The sequence below is a fragment of the Euprymna scolopes genome, chromosome 17 (genome assembly GCF_053919585.1).
Source record: "Euprymna scolopes isolate OS-2025 chromosome 17, ASM5391958v1, whole genome shotgun sequence".
In the NCBI taxonomy this organism is placed as follows: Eukaryota; Metazoa; Mollusca; class Cephalopoda; order Sepiida; family Sepiolidae; genus Euprymna; species Euprymna scolopes.
Window position 1 is genome coordinate 117348555 of NC_136498.1, and position 14934 is coordinate 117363488.

Sequence of the window (14934 nt, forward strand, 5' to 3'; positions counted from 1 at the left end):
ATTTCACTTTTATAGATATATATAAAATTGATTTGGGAATCTTCAAACGACCCCTGGAGTAAATGCGGTATTATGGTGAGCTAGAAAAATAATAGACAAATCTTAAGTAAAGTGACAAGGATAACCATAGATCCCGCCTCCTACCCACTCACATTTTGAATGACCTTGTGCCTAATTTATTTTTCGATCCTTGTAAATTTTTAGAAATAAGTAATTTTTTCAAAGTGTAGCATCTGGTCTCAGCACTTTGACGATTGGATTTACTATGAAACTAGTCGTGTTAAAATAAACCTTCCTTTAATTATTGTTCTATTTGAAGGATATTGTGCTGTTTGGACACAAAATATCTGCTGTCTTGAATTGGATCCATATAAACGGTGAAAAGCTGATTTTCCATGCTATTACAAACACACAAGACAACAGCACACGTTTAGGAGAAACAAACACAGAAAGCTAAATTATATTTGAAAGAGAAAATTAATAATAATAATAATTATATATATAAAACTGCCAGCATTATTCCGCATTGTCTGGGGCCAAAATGTGACACATATCTATTAAAACTTCTATCGCTCTACCTTTTTCTCCCCTGCACATTCTTCTCTAGCTGGGCACACACACAATTCCGGTTTACGTAATAGATTCCTCAAAGAATGAATTTTCATTTTTCTTTCCAAGTTAGTATATAATCCCCCCCACCCCCGCGACAAAACCACTCCCAGTTGGCTCCTCGTAGAAATGCTTTTTTTTCCTAACTTTTAGATATTATTCATCAAGGGGAATGCTGACCAAGAATATATATACAGTAGAACCCAGTACAGTATATAATACACATGTATATAATCAAATAACATTATAAATAACATTGTAAAACGGGGCAAATACTGTAACTAGGGGGTTGAAAAAACATTGTATTTCACATCGTAACTTAAAAAAAAAAACGTATCCTAGAGCCACCATCCCGGGGTTTTACTGTATATTATAACTTTGTGAGTCTTTATTTTGTAGTTTTGTTTTTTTTTTTTGTTTTTTGTTAGCTGGACATTCAAACACACACACAGAACTACATTTGACATAATGGATGACACTAAACAACAAAAAATCAGATTTCAAAATAGTTGGACCTGCTGATAGTTGATGAAAAGACTGTATTCAACATTTTTAAACCTCTGCAATCTCTATATTTCAAAGAGTGGTAAATAATAGATTTATTAAGAACTTTTTTTTTACCATCAATTGTTGAAAGAAAAACGATTTTAAGTCTTTAAAATGAACTTTTTTGTCATTCGTCATCTGAAGTGCTTAAAATGAACCGATAATATTATGAATAAACAAATAGAAATTTAATTTTACGTATGGATATAAAACAGTTTTGGTTTTGTTTTCTTTCTGAAAATTTTATATTTTCTTTTATTTCCTTTAAATGAAAGAAATTCAGTCTAATTATGAAATTTTTGTTAGATTTTCACAAATATTTTAAATTCTCAAAATAAATTTGTTCAATTATCTGCATATTTTGAAATTTAAATATACACCTATCTTTTCAATTGTAATGGAAAGTTCCCTAGATCCCTACTGATTTGCTCCCCCACAAAGGCAATGTAGACACAAGATTTTTTTTTCTGCATGTTCAAAACCAAAGTTAAAAGAAAAAAAAAAAGAGGAACTCTGGAGAGGGGGGGGGGGGAATTGTCTCAGCCTAAAAGGATTTCTCTCCATACAGAAGAGAGAACAGATACTATACTTTAGATTGTTATACACAAGACCATAAAAAGAATGGAGAATTGGGAGACGGGGTTATCAGCCTATCTATTGTACATGTGATGTGAAATACTTGATACAATAGTAGAGCATAATCACGTTGACACATGACCAGAGTTAAGCAATGTTGAGCCTGGTCAATACCAGATGTGTGACTGTTTGAGAATAGTAGGTACTATATAGAATCTTGGGGTGAAAGCACTTTCACCATTAGAAGCAGTAAGGTGCCTCCTTCCCTCTGTTAACCAGTGGGAGACCCTTGGGCAAGGTGGAGTACCCACTTAGCCCCCACTCCCTCATGATACGTGAAATCACAGCAGGCAGGTAATGGATTAACTGTTGAGCAGCCTGATAGAGTTGACCAATTCCGAAAGAAACTGAATTGTGTTAAGCAAGCGATACTGATTAACATACAATGGCTAAGACTACCTACTCTGTATGAGCACTGCTCCTATAGCAAGCACTTGCAACCTACTATACGTACTAAACTGCAACGAACATCATGGTGAAACGGTCAGAATGCAGAAAGGGACTGATGATGTTTGAAAATAGACTTGATACTTGGAGGACTTGACACATTTTGACGTCCAATCATTGTTAATGTCCAAATAAAAACAAAGGTGGCTAGATAAGATCATTTATAAAACAGATTGCCCAAGTTTTTCCCAGTGTTTAGAACTGAAAACAAGCAGGCTGAATGCCAAAGATTAAAATACAGTGAATTGGAATTAAACTTGACCACCATTGCATCTATTTTTTGGCCATGTTAAAAAACAAGCAGTGTAAAGGCAAACTTTTTACAGAAAGGACAACGTCACACAAATGAATCTATGGCAATTTTTTAAAACTTGAAGCTTTTTTTTTTTTTTTTAAATGTAACAATATGAAACTTTTTCAGTTCTAAAATAAGAAAATTAGTTTAATTATAAAAAAAGAATTCTCAGCAAAATATGTGATAAAAATAAATCGGTTCTTCTTAGCCATCATTACCTTCTGTCATAAAAGTTAGAAAAAGGAGTTTTAATATTAACTGATTGGGAAAAGTAATTTTTTTTTTTTTAACTTAAAAAACGTCTCATCAAATAAAATATTTTGAATATATACAAGGTGCGGATGATATTTGTTTACAATTTTTAACTGTTAATTTTATGCATTTTCTTTTTACTTTGGTTATCAGTCTTACCTTTAAAAACAATGACTATATTTCCATTTCTTTTGCGTAGAATAATTGATTATATCTCCATATTTGTGAAAGAGACACAGAGTTAATCTTTAAATTTGGAGCAGAAAGGCAGATAAGCTTTTAGACTTCCTCAGCAACTGCAGGAGTATGGCAGAAAAGTTTCAGAAAGGAATCGAAACATTCAGGACTTAACAATGAGGTGAAAGCAGAGGAAAAAATGTAAATCAATGATTTAATGCTATTATACCATTGGAATTTGTCATTGAAGTTGAGATTATTGTCATGCCATCCCACCTCTTCCAGAAAGGTTCAAGTTGAACACTGATGGCTACATCTGTGTTTTGAGGGAGGTAAAGCCTGGATTGATCAGGGAGTTTAGTTAAGGATGTTGTAGCAAGCCTTGAGGCCCTTAATGTCGACCAAAAGAAATAAACGTCAAGAGAATTTTGTTAACCACACTTTACCTGACACCTCAAGCTTGCCTGACTGCAACCGCCTTGAGCTTGTTGTATAAAAGATACTAACAGATCCAGCTGCAACATGATAGATGAGCCAATGGTCAGGATTAGCAGAGACTTTTTAGACATAAGTCAGGAGACAGTAAAGGAGACTTGTGTTTCCTAAACCATTTTGAAACTATCGACATAAGTCAGAGATAACCTTGATGAATAAATCTTTAACCCCCCCCCTAGATAATAATCTTGCGATCAAATATCGTCCGCACCATATGCGAAGAAAATATGCAGTATGATGAAGAGAGTTTTTAATGAAATGGTTGTCATTATTTATCCAACGTTCACATTCCAATTATAGGTTAAATTTTAAAAAATTCTCATTTTCGTGGGTGGATACACCAATTCTGAAGCAAGTTCAAAACCTTGATTCCAGAGTGCAGAAGCAGCTGAGGAATGAAAATCATTATCATGAAAACTAGTCATACTCACCTGACATGGATTTTCAAATAGATGAGGAAAACAGAAACTAAGTTCACCAATCATTATTTCACAAATACAATTAGTTTTTAATTTTTCTTGCCCATAACTCAAAGTTAAAAAATCATTTCCTAGAAAGATTCAATTTTAAAAAAACTTACACATATTTTTATATCAATAAAGAAAAACAATGCCTTTACTTTAGAAAATTTTCAAAACTAGGTTTAAAAATTAGAAAAAGTTCTTTAAAAGTTCTGATTTAAATAAAAAATTTTATGTAGTCATTTATTCTACCTTGTATTAAGTGACATTCTAAAAAAATAAAATAAAAAAAAAATGCAACCTACCCATTGGATCGTTAATAAAATTCACAATCCAATCATATTTGGTATTAAATAACCTTCAGTCTATGTCTGACTTGTCCACCAAGTTGCAGTTATGAATGTCCAACAGTCTTTGTTTTATTGTTGTTTAATATGTGGAGACTCTTGTGATCACCTCATCAATATGAAGTGTGATACTGAATGGGTTTTACACTCACCAAAATCTGATAATCTCTATCAAAACAATCCTAAGACTATTCATGAAATGAAGACCGTCATTAGTCAAAACTTGGAACGTGCCAACAGACAAGTGTGTTTAGTTATTGACAATATTGTGCATCTCAACCAAGCACACGCTTATAATTGAAATAAAACAAAAACTGTGCAACATACATGAATGGGTAACAAGTCAGGCATATAATTTGTACAAAATATGGTTTGGATTGCAGAAAACATTATTACGGGTTCCAGGATTGAATAACTTTTTTGTTACTTTTTTTTGTGTGTGGGCATGTCATTGTATGAAATAAAGTTATTTTTCATTTTTAACTTAGAAGTTTCCATCATAAAAGTTTAACATAAAAGTTTCCTTTTTGTGATTATAAATATTTGTTTTAATTCATCTTAATGATTTAAACATTCGATCATAAGATTTTCTAAAAAGTTTTTTTTTTTTTTTTTATAAAAATCAATAAAATTATACAACTCTCTTACAATCATTTTTACTGACAATTTAAGTGTTTTTTTTCTGACAGTTATATACAAATTATTTAGTTTTTGTTTTGTTTCTCAGTTCAAATTTAATAAATTATTGGTACAATTTATAAAAAATAAACGATTTTAAAAAAAAAGAAAAAAAAACTTTTAAACGTTTTCTTGAATTGAAATCTGAATATTTTGTAGGATAAAAGAGGTGGAGTGTTAATCATAAAAAGCAAAGTTTCTCAGTGGAAACGGTAAGCGTCAGCTGTATCTAAGAAAAATGATCGAAGCTTTCGATTCCAGCTTCAATGTCATTTACGCCACCTGTTTTGAAAGTCACCGGATAAAAAAAAAAAAAAAAAAAAAAAAAAAAAAAACAACGAAAAACAAAACATACATGACAAAAAAAAAAAAAAGGGAAGAAAAATGATTAAACTGTTGAAATTTCAATAAACATCAATTATAATAACCCAGCCTAAAACAGCAAATTTCAGCTCAATGTTATTATTTTATACTGCCAAGTTAAATAATGCATTATCTCACCATGCCCCAACAAAAAAACAAAACAAAAAAAAAAAAACAAGAAAAAATATTGAAAAAAAAAAAAAAAAAAAAAAAAATTTCAAAGCAATGCACTGCAGTCAATTCAGTTTTTCTTCCTCAAAATGTTAATGATAAAATGGGATCAAATGATTCGGAAAAAAAAAAATATTTGTACACAAATTTGACATGTGCCATTTAATATCTTATACAAATTAGCGTAAAAAAAGCGAGGTATCTACAAGGAAGCAATAATTATCATCTCCGATTATCTTTTCATTGAAAACTGATGGAAAACGCAGTACATGCTTTTGAAAATGGAGATCCGAATTTTTAAAAATCTATCTCGTTCGAAATGAAGAGGAAATTTTTAGAAGAGAAAAAAAAAATAAATAAATAAATAATAAAAAAAAAAACACTAAGAATTTGTTCTGGTTTTGAAAAAGTGAGGCAGAATGAAAATTTTTTTCATGAAAAATGGGAAGAGAAAGCTCATTGTCAGAGAAAAAGAGAAAGAGATAAAGAGAGAGAGAGAGAGAGAGAGAGAGAGAGAGAGAGAGAGAGAGAGAGAGAGGTGGAGATAGATTTCCGCAAATTCTCACCCCGAAAATGAAAACAAAATACACATGTAGATTTTTTGCTGAGTTCCAAAGGTCTCACTGCCGTTTTATTATTACCCTTCATGCCTCCTCTACATGATTCGGATACAATATAGAACATACATTTGAAAATTGGAAACTAAAAACTGACAGCATCATCTCTACACAAGGTGGACAATAAGTTATTTGATGAGGCCACTCCAACATGTGAAGATGAAGACAAAATGACTACAGATTCATATGATACAATATTGCCTTGAATGTTTTGATTGTTTGGTGAATCCAAGGGACCCCACATACACCCACACACACACACATGCGCACGCACACATACACACACGCACGCACGTACTTACACTCACTTTCATTAGTAATAAGTTCTTTTTCTCTGTGATATACTGTTGAGACCCTTAATATAATTTCATTGTTGAAGTTAAGAGAAATATGAGATTTGCGATGTACAAAGCCGTTTATTTTTTTTTTTTTTAGCAACAGATCATTTGGGGGGATGGGGTTATACGAGCACAAAAATACAGATTGGAGTCGGTCTGACAGATCAGTTGTCTTCCAAGTAAATGAGCGACGCTGTCTAACCATATATGCTGAATCAGTGCTAGGGAAATGGGGAGGGGAGAAGCATTCACAGATGATCTGTGGATGTTCTGAAAAATTATGTTCAAAGAAATATGACGTACAGTGTTTCAGCCAGGAGGCAACCAGAAATCGGTATTTAATAAAAGAATAAGAGAAAGAATAAAAAAACAAACAAAAAAACATGTTAATAAAATTATTCTGTTATAGTGAAATGAAATTATCATAAAACAATGTCCAGAAATAAAGTATTGAAAATAACTGCAGACACTAATGAATTTATTCGTAGTATTCTAATTGGAGCAAAAGAAAAAGTGCTCTCAATCTATGAGAATCACACTGCTGCCTATAGTCTGTTGGAATGATCTAGAATTGATTTGGAAAATAAAAAAATAAAAACAATCCTAAACAAGGGACTATTAATTTCATAAGATTGACTTAATTTCAAACACCCAATTATGAAATCAAGAGAACAAATGTTCGGAGGTAGCTTATGTTTTAAAGCATGTATTTAATTGAGCCAATGCTACAAATATATCTACATTTACAGCATTCTGCGGATGAAAACGAGGTTCATAAGTCGGTCTTTTAACACAGATGTACCAGCTTATACAAACTATTAGCGGCCGGAGGCGACGGAGAGAAAGAGAGAGAGAGACAGACAAAACAAAAACAGATTTTTATAATAATAATAAAAAACATATCCTGTTTTACAAGTATTAATTAAAACAGATTTTATAAAAAAGAGAAAACTGAATAAGTACACCGGTATTTCACAGTGGTTTAACGAGCAACAATTATTTCAAGAAATGAAGCAAATTTTTACAACGGCACAGAAAGTATATTGTGGACTCAAAACACAAACAGTATGCGCAAATTTTAGAGGGTGGGATCCAAGTTTGTTAGTGAAAAAGATTATAGAAACTTAAAAACAGCTATTTCAAGATATAGTTACATCAATTCTATATTATAGCTATTTCAAGATATAGTTATATCAATTCTATATTATAGAAAAATAAACCAGCATCTGTATATTAGAAGGAACCCACGTGTATTCTGTCGTCAAAAAGAGAAATGTCTTTCTTCATCAAAATAGAAGATCAGAGAAGGACAATGGTGAATAAATGGCACAATTATTTTTTGGAAAGCGTTCCAAGCAAAGGAAAATGTCTAGTTTATTAAAATATAAGATGAAAGTTGGATTAGCAGATGATACAGAGATGGAATGTCACAACCAATGTATTGCAGGAAATTGAAAGGAGGTAACAAGAGAGAAAAAAAATGAGATGATGAATCGCAATCAGTAATCAGCATTCACTAAATAAAAATCTAACCGTTTCATCAATAGGTGAGGGGAAAATATTTTCTATATTTGTTTTCAATATGCCCCTTACAAATAGTACAATATGCACCAAGATATGCAATAGTAACTGCATTTGTTGTGAATTTGCTTAACAATGCATACAAATGTAGATGTTTTTTGGATTTTTTGTTTGAATAACATAAGTGAATATTATTCTAAATTAGGCAGTTGTGACTAAACCTAACATTCTATTTTGAACAAAAGAAGAAAACAGATTCTCTTATGGCGAATCTTATTGAGAGAATTATAAAATGAACGAATAAAAAAGTTTGAAATGTACGTTTATCGACATAATTCATGTAAATATCAGATTGCAGTTAAAAGAAATAAAATATGCAATAGAATTGTTGCCTAGTTGTTATATTTCTCTTTAAAAAAAGCATTAAGTATCATAAAAATCGTTTTTAATAAAAAAACGAATACGGATAGTGTGAAGAGGGTGTGTTAGCATTAGAAATGGCCAAACCTGGCTGAAACAATGGGCGCAAATAATTCTCATGAAGCAATTAGTCATCAGTGCCAAGGAAAAAGGTTTACCTGGAAGATAGTAGCATCTTCATAAGCTCAACTTTATATACAGAGATTTTGATGAGAGCTGCCTTTCAGCCTATGAATGTTCTTTGGTAGTAAAATACAAAAGGAGGGGATGGCGGCGGGACTGGGGGGGGGGGGGTCATGTACATAAAAAAATTCATGTGATAATGGGGAAGGGTAGGAATACAATGAGCAAGAAGAGGAGGAAGAGAAGTACAGAAAAATAATACTTTTCAAGGATGGAGGAAAAAAAAATCAATTAGCCCTCATGTTTATCAAAATCTAAATAAATTCACAGGCACAAAAAGTGGGTGAACCAGAGGATGAGAGTTTTTTTTTGTTGTTGGAAAATAAACAACCACAGAAAGAAGAAGGTGGTGGGTGGAGTGGAAATGAAGATTTTAAAATTCATAAGAAATATGTATAGGTTTTAGATATTTATCAGCAAATACACACAATTTACATATCAAGAAATATATATATATATATATATATATATATATATATGTATATATATATATATATGTGTGTGTGTGTGTTTGTATGGTTTTGCTGATCACCATGACTGTATTCATGAGTTTTCTTTCTGAGCAACAATCACGACCAATTAAAAGAAGAAAAAAAACTATGTGCACAACTGATTCTGTTTTCTGGAAAGATCACCAAGACAGCCGATGGTTCATTATGGATAACATAATGAAAATCCATCCATGAATAGGACAAGTATATATAGTTTTTATCAATAAAAAAAAACATTTATACATACATCATATTTCTTAAAGGGTAAAGGAATTCACCACGCTCACATGGATAACATTCGTGTTGCTCCAGAGTCCAAATTTGCAATAAAATCAACAGTTCAAAACAGCAATGGCAGGAAAACTGGCCTAAGTCTTGCTGCCCAACAACGCAGAGTCGCTTTTTTGCAGCTGATGTGTTCCACCTTATTCTCAGTTAGCGTTACTGATGTAGACACCCTCTTTGTCTTTCTTCTGTAATGTAAATATGATCCAGCAGGCAGAAATATCATCTCATTTGCGATACAGCTTTTTTCAAGCTTTTCTTTTTTACATTTCAGAAAATAAAAGTTAACATTAACTATCAGCACATACAGATACTGCAGTTCAGAGAGCATTAGAAATCCAGGTCACTATTCTGGCATATAACTCAGAGGGAGGAGGGGGGGGAGATTCTTCTATTGTTTAGCAGATGAAGAATACAAAGAATTATAGATTGTATTAACAGTAACTCGATACAAATTCAAAAGATTTAATAATTTTGAACACTAAGATAAAGATAAATTGATGAATTTAAAGTTATGGGGAAGGAGAGCGGCTAATTTTGATTGGAAGTGTTTGAAAATGTTATCGTTTATGGTAAAATGATCTCTCAAAGAAAGAAAAAAAAAAACGGAAGAGAAAATGTCGAGGTTGCTCTTACTAAACCGTCAATATTTTCTTCTGGTTGCTAAAACATGGCACAGGAAAAAATATCAACAATCAATACTTGAAAAAGCAACTTCTGCTTTCAATGTGAACATGCTAACGATTGCGATTTAGCGTTATGTGGTAATGCAGTTTTTAAGAAAATAATTTGGACAGCATATTTACAAACAGAACACCTCAAAATGAACTGCATTTGCGCATGCGTGCATATAAAATCATGCACACGCAAATGCATAGCAGCAAAGGTTGCTTTCGAATTTGGCACGTATGCTTTCTCTGCATAAATGTGAAGTCGATGAAAATGAAAATCATTCAAAACAGCTACATATTCCCAATCAACAATATTTTTTAAAGTCCATTTCTTTTTTTTTTTTTTTAAATAAACACAAAATGCCTAAATACTTAAAAAAAAAACAACGTTGATGCCAGATACCAACCCTAATTATCTTATAATTCCATTGCAACCAGATTCCTCTTTCAAATAGAATATTCCTAGTTTTCGTGATGTTTTATTTAAAATAGAAAATACTGCATACATTCTAAATGTCTTGAATATATAGAGAAGAAAATATTAATAAAAAAAAACTAAAAGCTTTTTTTTTTTTTAGGTGACAGACTATGTCAACAGCATTAGCATATGTCAGATAGCATGAGCTTACGACTCATATGAACCTTGACTTTAGACTCCGAGATAAAAATGTTTTAATTGCAGCAACAGCACAGAATTCCATGTAATCATTGCTCCCTCCTCCTCCTCACATACTTATTTTAAAAAAAATGAAAAAGAAAATTTTGAGCCACTGAAGTCAGTTTTCTAAATGAAATATTTTAAAACCTAATTTTTGTTGCAGAAAGAAAACTTTTCAAAAGTGAATATTTACAGAGAAAAACTGGGGGAAAAATAAAATTCCTAAATAAGCCACAAAAAAAAAAAACAAAAAAAAAACTGTTTATAAAAGTGAATATAAACATAAATATTATAAATATAATCATTGTTTAAAAATTGAAAAGGATCCGCCACCCAGCCTGTTGTGCCAGCAAATTTAAAGAGAGTACAAATTTGGGTTTAACATAGTCGTCGAAAGGGCTGCTAATAATACACTTCTTCCTCCAAAAGATAGGAACAGAAACCAACATTAGGAATACGGTTGCTTTAGAAATTACATTCACTTGTAGACGTGAGGCTTTCATGGGAAATGCTTCTTTTTTTTTTTTTTTTTTTTTTTTTTTTTTTTTTTTTAATTCTTTTCACAATTTAGGAATTTTAACTAATTTTTTTTTTTTTTAAGTTTGTAAAACAAATGAAAGCCAATACAATTTAAAATGTAACATTTTTTGTCATTTAAAAAGTTTAGAAAGAGAAATGAACCATATCAGAGTTAGCATCTCATTTCAAATCGAGTTAAAACTTGGAGAGGAGGATAAACTTTTTCCAATTCGAGAAAAAAAAAAATAAATAAATAAACAGATCAGTATTTAATCAACTTGGTATTAAATCTAGAAAGATTGGGAAAAGCATTTTTTTAAATTCTCAAATTAAAAAATATTCTCTCACAGCTTGAAGTTTTAATATTTAAAATAACACTAAATTTTTTCTTTTGACAAAATTCTTTTTCCAATTCAAAATTATAATTAAATTAATATAAATTACCCCTCCACAGATGAACCAGTGAAAGAATTTTTATTTTTACATAAATATAGGATATTTCATAGAAATTCAATTTGAAGGAAAAATAAAAATTAAAAAAAAAATTTGTGTGTGTTTTCAAATTGGTAAATTTGTTTTCCAACCTCAACAAAAGAAAAGGCGGCAATTTCTAATGCAGTTGTATTCAAAATAGTGGCTTCGAATCATAGGCCTCAAAGCAACTTTGACATTAGATATAAAGGGTGTAGGGTTAATTAAAAAATAAAAAAAAATTAAAAAAACAAATTAAAAATTTCTTTTTTAGATGACATGGTGATAATAATATATGAAAATATAATGTAGCCCTGTGTCACACAATGAAATATGGACCCATTTTGAGGGTCTGGCTGTCAAGCTATGTACAATTATAGAGGACAGCAAGGGCGTTACACAATCTGCTTGTTGGTTTGTTGGTGTTGGTGGTTTTTCTTTTTGTGATACAAAAAAGTTGAAGAGTCATGACAGATGGTATTGGAAAAGAAAAAGAAAAAAAAAAAAGGAAATGGACCCACAAAAACTAAAAGATGCTACAATGAGTTTTTTTTTTTTTTGTTTTTCTTTTTCTTCTTTTTTTTTTTGAAGTTACTACAACTGGATTCACTTAACTAGAAAAACAATATCAGAACAAACAAAGATTAAGAAATCCATTATGGTATGAAAAGGAGTGGGGAAGATGAGAGAAGTGAATTGATTAAGGGATATGTCCAACAGAAATTTTTGACAATATATGCCCTGTACAAAGTAGAAGTTGTTTGTTATTTATTTATATACATACAAATATATATTTTTTGAAGATATATTTATACATAAATAAATAAATAAATAGAGAGAAAAAAAAAAAAATTGAAAAATTCATACTGGTTCCAATTACTGGAGTTTATGTTGTAAGTTGGTCTCAAGTTCACCAAGAAATTGGTTTCGTGTTTTTTTTTTTTTTTTGTTGAAAAAAATCTAAATGAAATCACTTATCTGTGTGGATATATCATAGGCGGTCACTAGTCGCGGTGAAGAGGGGAGTGTAGGACTTGGAAGGACCGGGGGAGGGGAGAGGGGAGATGGAAGAAGGAAGAGAAAGAGGAGAGAAAAAGGGAGAAAAAAAAAAAAAAAAATGATTGTATCTTTTTAATGAAAGGAACAAAAAAAAAAAAAAAAAAAAAAAAAAAAAAGCCCCAATGAAAAAGTGATGAAATAATGAAAAAGCCCAGAAATCGTAATACGAACGCATCCAAGTAGAATGAACTTAGAACAGCAGCGGATTGATTGGATAAGCGATGTCGCAATCCACAGCAAGTAGTATACAGCAACTGTACAATTAATAGGTGGAGTGTGCGAATCAACATGCATACCGATAGGTGTATGCTTAGAGTAGATACGATATAAGGAAACATATGACTAGCAACCAACCCTCCCAACCCCATTGAAAAAAAAAAAACCTTATTACTGGCTATTAACTGCCAATTACAATACCAATTTGGTCTCATGCCTATTGGAAATCAGTGAAGGAAATGTGTGTGTGTGTGTGTGTGTATGTGTACCCATAGGTTTCCTTTTTGTGATATATATATATATATATATGTTTTGTTCATAGACTGAATAAACAATTCAATTGTATGAATCATACTCTATTCATGTAACCATAATCAATAGTAATAATATTTCCAGCTACATATGTGCATACACGTTTCACTAAAGCTTTAAGATAAGCTGAAGTTTTATCAGGTCAAATGAACAATGAATATTAATTAATTTCTGGAATGGCCGGCGAAATTCTGGTCACATGACGTCCCCTGTTTGGAAATGTGATTTTTTTTCAGTTGAATATTTTGTCCTGACAAACTTCAGTTATTCTTAGGTTTTTAACTGAAACATATTTGTATATATGTATACAGAAAGGTTTGTATAAATTAAAACCATTATATATATATATATATATATATATATATATATATATATATATATATATATATATATATATAAATAAAATATTCATTTACATTTATGGATAGAAAAATACTATTTAGCTAAAAAGAGATCATGTATCAAAAACAGAAAAGCTCATTTTTTTCCCCCCGTTTTTTGAATTCACATTTAATTCAGGGACAAGGAATATTTTATGTTATTTGTTTTGATAGTCTATATATCCATACCAAAAAGGACATTGGCAGTTCTTGGCATACCTTTCTCCACAATTAAGTAGTTCTTACACATAAGACCCCCTCCCTCTGCCGGAAACTCCCTACTTTGTAATCCCACACTCTCATAAACTGACAACCCCCACCCCACTACCTGATGGGTTAAAAAAATCTCAATTTTATATACACACACACACACACACACATTTTTATACTTCGTGTCAGTAGGAAAAATAAACTGTGGTGCTCAATTATAATGCAAGAGCAAGAGCAATACGTTTTATTTACATATTATACAATTAAGATCCCATCGAATGGTACCCAAGTGTTGTGGAGCTAAGCCGCAGCTAATTCAAAAACGATTAGCTGATGGGATAGAGCATTCATCGATCATATGTGAAAGTCAGATATCATTCAATAAAATCTTAGTTACATAGTATGTAAATAAAATACATTTTATATATGTGTGTGTGTGTGTCTATGTGATCATTACCGATGAGAAGAGGAGAAAAATTCAAATGCCGCTTGTTGCCCTTTGCTGAATTTGCCGCACAGAACTATCTGTCAACACAGAAAGGGAAGCAATTTTCCAATTCTCCTGAGCAGTTCCTCGGGTAAGATTTTTTTTTCTTTCTTTCTTTCTTTTTTGTTAGGGAGGGGGGGGGGGTGTAACCGACACTTCCATACTAAAAGAAAAAAAAAAAAAAGAAAAAAGAAAAAACTGCCCTGCCACAAAAGAAAAGAAAAAAGGAAAAAAAAAGAGAAAGGAAGAAGAAAAAAAAGTGTCTAGAAAAAAAAATCCTGTGGCTTACAAAGGCGTCACATCATGTAAGAAATAATCTTTAAGCCAAGTGTTTGTCGTTTAAAAATCTATTAATAATCATAATTCATGAGATAAAATCAATTTTTTTTTTAAACAAATGATTCAGTTAATTTGCAAAGGGAAAAAAAGACATCATGCAGAGTCAAAGCAAGAAATTAAAAAAAAAAAAAAAACCAAAAAAACTTTGTTTTAAACAAAATATTTTGTTAAACCATTAACTAAGCAACATATTAGCATCTAGGAAGGGGGAGGAATGAAAATATCTTGAAATAATTTTTGGCTTGAAGAGTATTTCTTAATGTTTTCAAACAATCCTGAT

The 14934-nt window shown here is 31.2% G+C and overlaps 1 protein-coding gene across 11 annotated transcripts in view; it reads right to left on the bottom strand.

The window, feature by feature from the left end:
• The window catches only part of LOC145296925 (single-stranded DNA-binding protein 3-like), a 317297-nt gene that overhangs the window by 55202 nt on the left and 247161 nt on the right, over positions 1–14934 (bottom strand). Inside the window, exon 19 of one of the 11 annotated variants that reach the window (XM_080143123.1) lies at positions 3975–4007. The exons of the other annotated variants lie outside the window; for them this stretch is intronic. Within the exon in view, the coding sequence (XP_079999249.1) occupies positions 3993–4007 (15 nt within the window). The 3' untranslated portion in view covers positions 3975–3992. Of the gene's footprint in view, positions 1–3974; positions 4008–14934 lie in introns of those variants that run through there. 11 annotated transcript variants of the gene reach the window in all.